A 13,396-nucleotide genomic window follows, 5' to 3' on the forward strand; every position below is an offset into this window, starting at 1 on the left:
TTTACATATAATATTAATTTGTTTTAAAAATATCGCTCATTTTGTTCTACCAAGCTTCACTGAAAATAGTGATCACAGGCCGTTTAAGACTTATATGGCTTTAGAGAATTAACCAGTTTGAAGCTACACATAAAGCTATCAATAGAGAAAATTGCTTAGAACTTTAAACTTTTGAGACAAGCTATGAGATACATACTTAGAGGCAGACTATATTAAAATTAAGGCTGTTTTCTGCCTTTATGTATCAAAGTAGTAACTATATTTTAAATATTCTTCTGGTACAAACTAAAAAATAGATTTGCTTTTATGCACTTTAACAGTCTGGCATTAATATTTTCCCTAAAATTGGTTTATGTCATTATTTCAATGCACTTATCACTAGAATTCAGGTACTCCTACTATCTCTTGTTAAGAATTAAATTCACCTTATATATTTAGCTGTCATGAAGGTTGTTTTTCTATTAAAAATGTAAAATGTTTAAATGTCTCTAATGTGTCTTTTTTGATGATATACTAATTTTTATTTAACAGAAAAGTACCAAGAAACCCAGAACACTTCATTTTCTCCTAACTCAGGCATGTATTTGTTAAATAAAACTTAGCTAAATTAAGTTCAAACTAATTGAAAACTCCATTTACCTTCAAAGTCTTTTTAGTGTTGAGGTGTAACAACACGTTGTACAGGAAGAAATGTCTGTCACCCTACAGCATTGGGAGTCCTTCACATTTGAAACACATTTCTCAACATGCTAGCAAAGGCAAGGTTTGAGCCCAACGTAGTGTAAGTCTTACATTGGATAACAACATTGTTTATAAAATTATAATTTGTGCCATATCTGGGACAATCAGAAGGTGTTAACTGTTTAACTCATTTACACTTCTGCCTTCATATCCTACTAAACAGAATAATAGTTGCGGCTCTGGTAGGCATTGTGGCGTAGCTGGGTAAGCCAGCTCTTGGAATGTATGTGGTTTATATTGTAGTGTCCGATTGAGTGACTTTTTCAGGCCCAGCTTCTAGCCGAGCCGACATGCCTGCAAGGCAGCAGGTTGATGGCCGAGCCCCTGCACTCAGCCTGGCACAGTGCTGTTGCTGCAAGTATTTGGAAAAGGAATCAGTATGCAGAGGATCAATCACTTTCTCCTCTCTCTGCTTCTCTGTCACTTTGCCTTTCAAATAAACAAATCTTATATGAAAACAGCTTAAATTCTACTTCTGATTTTGCAGTTTTAATGTTTTCTTTGCCCCAAGGAAAACAATTTTTATACTTTCATCTTAAATAGATAAATACAGGAATTACTTGATCTCGCTCTCTCTCTTTTTTTTTTTTTTACATTGCATTATGTGACACTGTCTCATAGGCTCTGGGATTCCCCCACCCTCTCCCCATTCCCTCCCCCCATGGTGGATTTCCCCCACCTTGTTGCAGTATTACAGTTCAAATTCAGTCAAGATTCTTTCATTGCAAGCATAGAGTTCAGCATCTTATTGTCCAGATAAATTCAACGGTTTCTTGGGGAGACCATCTCTGGTCTGAAAGCAGAGCTGGCAGAATATCATCCCGATCAATTAAAAGCCACAACATAACATCAACATCAATTTACAACGTTATGGAAATAATTGACATGGTATTGAGTAACAAATATGTTTTAAAAATGCAAGTCCCTAACCACATCCTGTGACTACTTCATTGACATATCAATTTTAATTTATACACAGAACCCACTGCTGTACACCTTAAATTGGCTATAGGGTACTATTCAGCTTTCTTGTGTCTATTTTTATTTTAGCATTCAGCAGTTTGTAGTGTTGAAGCTTAATTTTGCTGAACTTGGCAGATTTTGGGATAGTCTAAATTGGCTTATGACTAACAAGGCATATGTCAACAGTTGAAGTGCAGAACAGTTTTAGGAGGGGTGTGCAGAGAAATCTTCAATACCCTAGTGAGGAGTAACTAATCTTTGTGTCCTACCTAGTGAGTTGTAAGTGCATCCCCACTGTCCATTTCCTGTCTGTTTCTAAGCTTTCCTTGCTGTTCTCTGTCTTTCTATTCCAATGTGTGTGTGTGTGTGTGTGTGTGTTGTGGTGTGGGCTCCGGAGCTACCCTGATGGTCATTGCAAGATAGGGTGGGGATCCAAAGTTGGAACTAAGTAAGGTCCAGAGAAAGCTCCTCTCCCTAGTCCCGAAGGAAGCTTACTGTTCTGTTTCTGCGGACCACTCAGAGCTCCTGGCTGTTGTTCCGGTGACCTTGGATCCTGCAAGGAAAGGTTTGGGCTTCTTCCATCCCCTGTGGTAGATCCAAATGGGGGTGGATGACCTCCGAGTTCTTGGCCTCTGAAGGCATTCCAGTTCCTCATGGTTTCCTTGGTGCCCGTACTGATAGTCCTTGGTAAGGATCCAGGCGTCTCCAGGGTTGGGATACAAGCCTCTTCCTGTCCACCTGCTCCACCCTGGGGTTCTCCCTACTTTGTGCATATGACCTCCTGTTAAGAGGTTGTCAGGATCGCTCTTGATTCCCCCTTAAATACAGGAATTAGTTGAAATTAACATTTATTCCAGTGAAGGTAGCATTGCTCTCCAGCACTTGGTATTTGAAAAATAATAAAGCTAGAGGCTATTCTATTTTGCAGAGCCTCAATATGTTGTTTATAGCACGTTCTACATTTAAAGCTCAAGTTCAGTGATAACTAATGTATTTACTCATTTTTTTAAAATAGATTTTTAGCGGCCCGGCACGGTGGCGCAAGTGGTTAAGTCCTCGCATTGCACACCCGGGATCCCATATGGGTATCGGTTCTAATCCCAGCAGCCCCGCTTCCCTTCCAGCTCCCTGCCTGTGGCCCGGGAAAGCAGTCGAGGACGGCCCAAAGGTTTGGGACCCTGCCACCCGCGTGGGAGACCCGGAAGAGGCTCCTGGCTTCGGATCGGCATAGCATCGGCCGTTGCGCTCACTTGGGGAGTGAATCAGTGGACGGAAGATCTTCCTCTCTGTCTCTCCTCTCTGTATATCTGACTTTCCAATAAATAAATAAATCTTAAAAAAAAACAGTTCTACTCCAGAAAGGGATTATACTTTGTGTTGTTACTTTAAATTTTGTTGATAGCATATTTTATAATATACCATATATTTCATCCTGGAAAATGTACCCGTGGACACTTGAGAAGAATATATATTCTGTTGCTGAGTGGAGATTGTGTTAATTTATCTGTTGCTCTGTCCAGGATATTCCATCCACTTTTCAGAGAAGAGTTTTGTTTATCCCTGCTTATCCCTATTTATCCCTTCTTTTCACTGGGATTTTGTTTCATGCGTCTTGGTATGATCCTTGTTCTATCTATCTAACTTATCTAAATTGACTCTTTGATCATTATATTTCTTCTGTTTATAATAACATTTTTTCTTACAGTATATTTTGTCTGATTTTCCTATGGCTACTCCAGCTTTCTTGTTGCTGTTTGTACAACAGTATCATTTTTCATCCTTTAACTTACAACCTAAAGTTAGCCCTTTAAACTTCAACTGTAAATTGATCTGTATCTTTGACTCATGAATCCTGTATATAACATATGGTTGAGTCCTTTTGTAAACTCCAGTCTCAGTCTCTTTGTTTTAAATGAATTGTTTTAGCCATTCACATTTAACGTTATTATGGAGATAGTTGGATTTATGTCTGTCATTTTACCTTTGTCTCATACTTGTTTATTTCTTTTTCAATGTTTACTTGTTAAGTGAATATTTTCCTGTTTTTTAGATATAGTTACTTGTATTAGAAAGGCAGATCAGATTTATGGAGAGAAGGAGAGGCAGATCAGATTTATGGAGAGAAGGAGAGGCAGAGAGAAAGATCCTTCATCTGCTGGTTCACTACCCAAAAGGCTACATTGGTTGTAGCTGAGCTGATCTAAAGCCAGGAGCCAGGAACTTCTTCTGAGTCTCCCAGTAGGTGCAGGATCCCAAGGCTTTGGGCCATCCTTTACTGCTTTACAGGCCACAAACAGGGATCTAGATGGGAAGTGGAGCTGCCAGGATATAAACGAATGCCCCATGGGATCCTGACGTGTGCAAGGCGAAGATTTAGCCACTGAGTCATTGTGCTGGGCCCTAAATGAATATTCTCTAATTTATTTTAGCTTCTTACTAAAGGCAGGATGACCCACAGATCTGTGGAGGCAGAGATCTGCCATTTGCTGGTCCACTCTATTCTCCCACCTCAGCAAGGGCTAGGCCAGTCTGACTTTAGGAACCAGATACTCCATTGGTGACATGTGTGTGATAGGGACTCAAGCACTTGACCCAACACCCACTGTCTCCCAGGTGCATTAACAACAGGCTAGATTGGCAGTGGATGATGGCCCACGTCAGAGGTCTGACTTTGGCTGCACCCAGCCCTGGCTATTGCTAGTGTTTGGGGAGAGAACCAATGGATGGAAGATATCTCTTTGCCTTTTAAGTTGGTGAAAATAAAGAAATATTGAGCCTTTCTCTTAGCTATGTTACACATTTTTTTCAGGTGTTTTGAAAGAATTATTTAAGTGTTGAGGTATTTGATTTACTTTAAAATTATTGAGTTCAAGGTGTTAACACCGTGCTTTGGGCGTTTAGTTATATCCTGTTCATGCTCTGGTATGATGACATGTTTTCCTGAGTGGTAGACATGTGCATGGAGCTGTAAAGCTAGGTGGCTAAGAAGTTAAAAAATCACTAGAGATGCTGACAGGAATATTGCACAGGGGAATGTCTTGTATCTTACATGTTAAACCAGAATACAGACTTTGAGCATTTGGCTCAAATTATTGTGATGATGTCAGTGTTCTAATGTAGCAAGGGAAAGCTGTCACAAGATTAAAACCCACATTAATAAAACTGAACAATTACTTCTGCCAAAATAAAAGTGGGTGCTGCAGCAGACATGATGGCCTGGTGGGTTAAGCCGCGAGTTGTAGTGCCAGCATTCCACGTGAGTGCTGGTCTGAGTCCCAGCTGCTCCGTTTCAGATCCAGCTCCTTGCTAATGGTTCTAAGAAAGCAGTAGCAGATGTCCCAAGTACTTCCGCCCTTGATGTTGGTGTGGAAAACCCTGATGGAGGTCCAGTTCCCGGCTTTCAGCCTGATCCAGCTTGAGCCCTTGCGGTCATTTCAGTGACCCAGCAGATGGAAGACCTCTCTCTGTACCCTCCTCTCCTTGAACACTACATTTCAAATAAATCCTTTTTTTTAATGATCACTGTGTAATTTGGTTAACCTGAAAATGTCCATGATGTCCATAATTGAATTACATTACTTAGCAAATTTCACAAGGGAATCATTTTTTACTAATTGATTTACCTATGAGAGACCAAGCTCCCTTTCATGGGTTCACTCCCTAGATGCTCTCAACAGCTAAGGCGTGGCCAAGGCAAAGCCAGGAAGGACCCCCGATGCCGGTCTCCTGGGGGCAGGAACTCGAGAACCACCATGGTAGCATTGCAGTGTGCACATCAGCAGGAAGCTGGAACCAGAAGTGGAGCTGCGATACCACCCCAGGCACTGTGCTACGGGATCCAGGCGTCTCAGTAGTATTTATCCACTGTGCCAAATGTCCACCCCAAGTGATTTCTGCTTTAATTATGCAACCTAAAACTCTGGCTTCCTTAAAAAAAGGAAGTTTCATGGGAAAACTCCCATTTCAAAGCAATTATTGCCAAACATAAAATTTGAAATTTTTTTTAAAGATTTATTTTTTTTTTACTTGGAAAGGCAGACGTACAGAGAGGAGGAGAGGAGACAGAGAGGAAGATCTTCTGTCCGATGATTCACTCCCCAAGTGATCACAATGGCCGGTGCTGCTCTGATCTGAAGCCGGGAACCAGGAACCTCAACCAGCTCTCCCACACGGGTGCAGGGTCCCAACGCTTTGGGCCGCCCTCGACTGCCTTCCCAGGCCACAAGCAGGGAGCTGGATGGGAAGTGGAGCTGCCGGGATTAGAACCGGCACCCATATGGGATCCCGGGGCGTTCAAGGCGAGGACTTTAGCTGCTAGGCCACGCCGCTGGGCCCCCCACATGGTGTTTTGATGCATGCATGCATTGTTCAGAATTCCAGTCAGGATATATCTGTCTCCTCACGTATTTCTTTTAGGTCAAAACAATCTTTCCTAGCTTTCCCGAAATCATTCATCTGTACAATGTGAATAAGATAGGAGCTATTTCTCCTATAGCTTAGTATCTGTATGAGTTTTTAAGAACATGTCTTTTTTAAAGATAATTATTTTTACTTTTGATGATTTTTCCATAGTTGATGAGGGTGATAAGGGTCAAGGGCTACGGGAAGGTGGGTGAGATCACCATTTCCACATTTTCTTTTTTCCTTCCTGTATCTGGGGGAAGAAGAAAGATAAGGAGAGAAGTGACACCCAGCCTCCCAAACGCCTCCAAACCCTGGGATGGAGGACAGCCATCCAACGCCATCCCAGGGTCCCTGATGTGGGGCTTGCTCCAAGGGTCCTGCTCAAGAGAGGACACTGGAGTTCAACAGTTCTGAATTACTGCCAATCTCACCACTCCAAGCACAATGAAATCTCTCCAAAATCCACTGGCTGACATAGTCCACCTTAGAGTCTTCATTTGTTCAAACAGTCACTACCAACACTTGGCTGGGGTAGTTGATCAATTTTTTTCTGTCCTCCATCCTCTGTTATGGTACCAGGTGTCCTCTGCAAACTTCAATATACTTCCATATCTTCCATGTGCTTCTGGATATGTTGTCTACTGCTCTGTCTAAGCCACTGAGGAGGCCCACTCTGATACATGCATTCGATTCCACGGTCAGACCATGGAACCTGCAATTCTCCCCATGGTTGGAGTTCTGAGTCCTGTGGTTCATTTGGGGAGATTCCTAAAGAAACTTGATCTGAAGTGATCCCAGACCAATACAGGGTAAATGCCAATACAGGGTCTGGCACAGTCACCCTCCCACCCCAGTCGGCTTATGCACATACTGGTGGTTGCAATTGCTGGGTCAGTTCTGCCTCCAGCCTTGTCTTTTACACAAACCAATGGGTGTTACAGCCCAATCCTGCATACCACACACTTGGCCCTCATGCAAACCAGTGGGAGCTGCAGCCTAATCAGAGTGACCCACAATAAGCCCCACCAGGACTGCCTCCTGCTCTGGTTCCCATGCTTGTCAGTATGTACAGCAGACTGCTCCAGTCTGTCCTATATCCCATTCAGTTCTCATACATGTCAATGGGCATTGAAGCCTAGTTCAACCCAACTAGCCCTACAATCAAGTCTACACACATGCCGGCGGGTACCACCTTCTGTTTAGTCTTGCTGGTCACAGTCTTGATTCTCATGCTCACTAAAGTGTCAACCCAAGAGGGAGGAGCTCACAGTTTCGTAATGGGCTCATTCTAACTCGTGAATCTTGCACATTCCAGGTCGTTCTGCAGTTTACCTTGACAGATTTTGTCCCCCTTGCCAGCATCTGCCAGCTGATATTGTGGCAAAACCCAACCAGCCCACACCCAATCTAACTTATGCACACACCAGTAGGAACAGTCAACCCAGCCTGGCCTTCCCTTGATCTAGCTCACATGAGGCCTACAGGTGTTGTAGCCCTGCCTAGCCTGGTCTGCCCCCATCCCAGCTCTCACCAGTGGGAGTGGTGGCTCAGTAGGGGGGCCCCACACAGCCCCCCTACTAAGCTTCCCCCACCACTGGATCTTACGTATGCTGGTTGGGTGCTGCAGCCCAGTCTGGCATGGCCCGCCTCACCTTGGTATTTGCCAGTGGGTGCTATAGCCTGGCTGGTGGTCCCTGCCCACCCCCTGTCTTAGCTCACACTGGTAGGGGCTACAGCTTAGCCCAGCCCAAGCTGGCCCCAAGTTGCGGCCCTCATGTGAATGTCTTGTGTTGCAACCTGACCCAGCCGCCTAACCCACACTCCATTATGATGCTCAGATTCGGCAGCAGGTGATATGAATTGGCCCAGCCTGGTTCACCCTCGACCTGAGGCAAATGTGTGCCATTGGTACCATCCTCTGGTCTGGGCTGCTTCCTATTGTGGTTAAGAACCCATCTTTAAAAGATAATGTTTTACGTTTAGGGTTTTTCCCTTTTTTCTATTCCCACTTGATTCCCCTCCATTGTTACCTTCATCTGGATATCTATTCACTCCCTAGGCAGAAACAGCGAGTGGCTCACTGATACCCTAGTTTCTTAACCCAGCTAACTTGCTCTAAGGCAAGACTGAAAATACTTGAATGTAGTTGTCAATATCCCAGAAGGCCAGAAGGTGGCGGTGCTGTGCAGAAAAGCTGAGCATCTTGCAGTTTCCTAGATGGTTGAGACTATTTATAGACTCTTTGCTCCCAACAACCCTGGTAGATCTCGATTTGCTTTAAAGGAGCTGTTTATTTATTTGAAAGGCAGATGGAGAGAGAGAATCTTCTATCTGCTAATTCACCTCTCCAGATGGCTAAAATGGCTAGGCTGATGCAGGAGCCAGGAACTGGTCTCCCACGCAGGCCTCTGCACTTGGGCCATCAGCTACATCAGCAAGAAGCTGGAGTGGGAGCAGCTTCTGACATGCGATGCTAACAGCCACCCCAGACACTCAGCTTTTTTTTTTTTTTTTTTTTTTAAGATTTATTTTTATTATTTTTTTCATTGGAAAGGTGGATATACAGAGAGGAGAGACAGAGAGGAAGATCTTCCGTCCGATAATTCACTCCCCAAGTGAGCGCAACGGGCCGATACTATGCCAATCCGAAGCCAGGAGCCTCTTCCGGGTCTCCCACGCGGGTGCAGGTTCCCAAAGCTTTGGGCCGTCCTCGACTGCTTTCCCGGGCCACAGGCAGGGAGCTGGAAGGGAAGCGGGGCTGCCGGGATTAGAACCGGCGCCCATATGGGATCCCGGGCGTGCAAGGCGAGGACCTTTAACCACTTGCGCCACCGCGCCGGGCCCAGACACTCAGCTTTTAAGACAGTAAAACTTGGGAACTGTCTATGTTTTAAACTAAGAAGGCATACCTGTACATAAAAAGAAATGCAGGAAGTCAAGACTCTTGTCTCCTGGATCCTGGCACACATCCGTAGTGCACTTACTGCAAGTACGGCCCCATAATGAAGTGATGCCACCTCAAAGGCTTATTTCCTAGCTCTGGAAGTGAAATTACAGTAAAGGACCAGGGTACTTTTTTTTTTTTCCTCCCCTTTTCCTTACTCTCCGGCCCTTCCCATATGGCCTGCCCACATAGAGGGATCTCTGTAACCTCTGCAAGATGCAGCAGTTGGAAAGTACGATCTAAGACTGCACCCAAAGTCTGCCCTAAAAGGCTCCTGGTTACTTAAGCATACATTCTTTGGTCCTAACAGGGTTTTCGTGCAGGGCTAGCCCCACTCCGAGTAGTCTGTTAGCAATTAAACTCATCTACCAACAGGTGATGGTTTCATTTAAGAATCATCCGAGGTTCCTGCGTAGTTTAATGGGTTCACCCGGAGCCCAGGCGTATTCCTCTCCTTCCTTCCTTCTACGGCTAATTGTGCTCCAAGTTCAGTCTCTGCTATCAATGTCACATCAAGTTAACTGGGTCATGACGAATGCGATTGCCGGCAGACATGGCCTCCGTGAGGGGGGTGCACTAATGTTGCAGGCGCTTCCAGCCCAGGCCTCTGCTGGAGGCTTGGCGAGGGGCAGGGGGATCAGTTGGTACACCCCGGAAGCATCTCTTGTCCTCATAGCACTTGGGACAGAGGCATTCAGCGTACACCAGAATTTTCCAACAGCGGCCTTGGTCCGGGGCTGCGCGGGCAGGCCTAGACTCCCGGGCCGGGCTCCAGCGCCTCGGATCGGCAAACCAGCGCCGAGCGCGGACAGCGACTTGCCGGCTCCGCGCGGTGGTGACGCGCTGAGGGAGAGGCACCGGAGGCGGCGGGCGGAGCCCCGACCCAAGAAACCCCTCCTGACCGTGCGCCCCGCGCCCCCCGCGCCCTCACTCGGCCCGCGCGCCCCCGCACCCCCACTCGGACCGGTGCGCTCCCCGCGCGCCCCCCACTCGGGCCCGCGCGCCCCCGCACCCCGACTCGGCCCCGCGCGCCCCCCACACCCTCACTCGGCCCCGCGCGCCCCCCGCACCCCCACTCGGCCCCGCGCGCCCCCCACACCCCCACTCGGCCCCGCGCGCCCCCCCACTCGGGCCCGCGCGCCCCCGCACCCTCACTCGGCCCCGCGCGCCCCCACACCCTCACTCGGCCCCGCGCGCCCCCACACCCCCACTCGGCCCCGCGCGCCCCCCACACCCTCACTCGGCCCCGCGCGCCCCCCGGCCCCGCTGCCTCCTCCTCCCTCGCCCTCCCCCACATCCACGGACCGTGCGGCCCCCGAGGGGCGGGGCCGGGGCGGGGCGGGTGGACGCCATCGCGTAGCTACCGGCCGGCGGCGGCGGCGGTCCGGTCAAGACAGCGCCGACGTCCTCGCTGCCCTCAGCTCCTCGCCGCCCTCGGCTCCTCGCCCTGGCCACCCGGGGCCTGAGCCTCGGTTGCTGAGGCTGCACGCGCGGCCGGGTCGGGGCTGGCGGCGGCGGTGGCGGCGGCGGAGGCTCTGGGGGGGCATGAGGAGGCGGTGTCGCGCGGAGAAGATGCTGAGGAGCTGAGGAGAACGCGGACACCGTGCGCGGCGGCCGAGCGCAGCGCCTAGCCTCGCGCGGAATGGCTCAGCCGGTCGGCCCGGCGGGCGGCGGAGAGCCGCGGGCCGACTTGGCGAGTGGCGAGGGGCCGCCGGAGGCCGGAGCAGCCCGGGGCTCGGAGGACGCGCTGAGCCTGGAAGAGATCCTGCGGCTCTACAACCAGCCCATCAACGAGGAGCAGGCGTGGGCCGTGTGCTACCAGTGCTGCGCCTCTCTGCGCGCCGCGGCCGCCCGCCGCCGCCAGCCCCGCCGCCGCGTGCGCTCGGCCGAGCAGATCCGCGTCTGGAGCGACGGCGCCGTCACCCTGGCGCCCGCCGCCGGCCAAGAGGGAGAGCCGCCCCCCGGTAAGGCCACCGGGACCCTCCCCTCCCGACACACGGAGGACGCCCTTGGCTGGGCACCGGGCGACCCTCACTTGCCACGGGGCGTCCCAGGGCCGGGGAGGGGTGGCTGGGGAAGGCGGAGTGGGCGTTGCGCCCGGGCCAGCTCGGCGTCGGTCAGAGCCTCGGGCGGGGGCGGATGGCTGCACAAAGAGCCGGGGCGAGGGGCACCCGGGCAGGCAGGCCTGTGCCACCTCACTTCCCGCTGCAGGCCGTGGATCCCTCTGGCTGCTGCGCGGGTGTTCAGGGCAATGATGCGGGCTGCGTGCGCGGTTGGTGCCTGGGCTGTTTGCTTGTGGCCGCACCGAGATGATGGGTCAAGAGAGCTTGTCAGGCAGTCTTTGGGGGAAAAAAAAAAAAAAAAAGCAAACGTATCTTTGGGGCCGAGTAACCTGCCGGTAGCTTTTTAATCTGACAGTATTCCTTCGGTTTGGCAGTGTATCCAAGAACTCTGAGCCCCGAGGAAAATTTTGTTATTTGGGGAGAAAGGGGGAAAATAATGTCTTTTAGCTTCTGGCTGTTAGGAAAGCTTTCTATTAAAACGTTCCTTTGGTGAAAAAACAACCCTGTAAATGAAGAAATCGCCAGGAGATTGAGGAAGAGAAGATGGTATTTTCGTTCTGCCGGTGACTGTAAATTCTGCAGGAGAATCCCCTGACCCCCCGGAGCGCGTGCTCGGCAGGTGCTTCCCCCAGCGCTCAAGGAGAAGATGGGCGGGTGGGGGGGGGGTGGCGCTTGGTAATAGGTCACACCCCTCCTCTGGTGGTAATTCAGCCTTTTGAGAGTCAAGTCTGTAAAAACAGAGGAACACGAAGTTCCTTCACTTTTAGAAAGTTGAATGAAATGTCAAAATGCTTAACGTGAAAGATCAAATTCAGAACAACGCTGATCACATTTAATGAAACTTCTGATCTAGAGTAAACATTCGGGACTGTATAGTTACCAGTTCTTTCAGTTCCACTGAAATATATTTCTTCTTTTTAAATCAGGAAGCAGATTTTTAGTGGCAGGTAAATACATTTTCAACTAGTCTTTTTTATGATTTTTAGGAAGTCTTGTTTTTCCAAATAGTTTATAGCGTATTTGCTTTTATGTTTTTAAAGGCTCATTCATTTTAACGGCCAAATTAGGGAGAGAGCAAGACGGAGAGCAAGCTTGCATCTGCTGGTTCACTCCCTAGATGGCTGCGAAGGGCAGAGCTGGGCCTCGTGTTGGTCTCCCACGTGGGTGCCGGGGCCCAAGGACTTGGGCGACTTTCTCCAGCCACCAGCAGGGAGCTGGATTGGAAGCAGAGCAGCCAGACTTGGAAACCAGCCCATATGGGATATGTGGGCATTCCGCTCAGCGGCTTAAAGCACTGTGAAACAATGCCAGGCCCTGCTTACTGCTTTCAAATTAGTGGGAAATACTTGCCTTTATGATTTATTTATCAACATGGCATTAAGTTGACACCTGCAGATATATCCCAGGCTGATCCTTGTGGTTTATTTGTTTAAGGGGGAAAATACGGTTGAAGGCAAGCTGTTCAATAGCTCAAAAAGCTAATTCTCCACCTTCAAGCACCAGCATCCCATATAGGTGCCAGTTTGTGTCCTGGCTGCTCCACTTCCCATCCAGATCCCTTCCTATGGCGTGGGAAAGCAGCAGAGGATGGCCCAAAGCCTTGGGAAAGCTGTGGCTGAATGGGAGACCAAGATGAAACTGCTGGCTTCAGCTCAGCTCTCGCTGTTGCTATAATTTGGGGACTGAGCCAGTGAATGGAAGATCTCTGTCTCTCGTTTTCTCTATAGATTTTGGTTTTCAATGGAATAAAATAGATCTTCACAAGAAAAAAAAAGTTTTCTTTTAAATAGTAGAACCTTGAATTGGAATGCAAATGGCTTTTGTTACCATGAATATGAGCGACACCATCCTTTCCTCAGACTGCTGCACTGTCCTTAGGAGCCATGGCACAGTTGTTTGCAGAACCAAGAATAGATTTGCCACCCAAATCTCGTGGTATTATTCATGACTTCTGATACCGGTTGTACAGAGAGCCTGATTAAAGCTGTTAAGGTGGATGGCCTGAAACATTTCAGAGACTGTTAAAATATTGCTTTTGATGATTTATTTCCTGTAGGATTGAAGGGTAGTTGCAGGGCTGTGGAAGACACAGTGTCATCTGGTCACTTCTGAAGAATGATGAATAATTTGGTGTGTGCACGCTTATGTAAATTGGATGTTCAAGGGAAAAAATTGTATGCAGGATATTTCCATTGCAGGAAGCGTTTTCCTTTTCGTGTTGTACAGTCAGCAGCATTTACGTTTTCACAGGTTATCAGTTGATTTGCTTTCTCAGTGGCAG

General features: G+C 48.5%; 1 protein-coding gene across 1 annotated transcript in view; it reads left to right on the plus strand.

The window, feature by feature from the left end:
• Window positions 1-10,461: 10,461 nt before the first annotated feature.
• Window positions 10,462-13,396, plus strand: part of SPIRE1 (spire type actin nucleation factor 1) — a 153,055-nt gene continuing 150,120 nt past the window's right edge. The window contains exons 1-2 of the mRNA XM_040994839.1: window positions 10,462-11,016; window positions 12,057-12,062. Of these exons, the coding sequence (XP_040850773.1) occupies window positions 10,695-11,016; window positions 12,057-12,062 (328 nt within the window). The 5' untranslated portion in view covers window positions 10,462-10,694. The remainder of the gene's footprint in view (window positions 11,017-12,056; window positions 12,063-13,396) is intronic.

The sequence above is a fragment of the Ochotona curzoniae genome, unplaced genomic scaffold (assembly GCF_017591425.1).
Source record: "Ochotona curzoniae isolate NIBS_2020 unplaced genomic scaffold, NIBS_Ocur_1.0 contig_908, whole genome shotgun sequence".
NCBI classification, from domain to species: Eukaryota; Metazoa; Chordata; class Mammalia; order Lagomorpha; family Ochotonidae; genus Ochotona; species Ochotona curzoniae.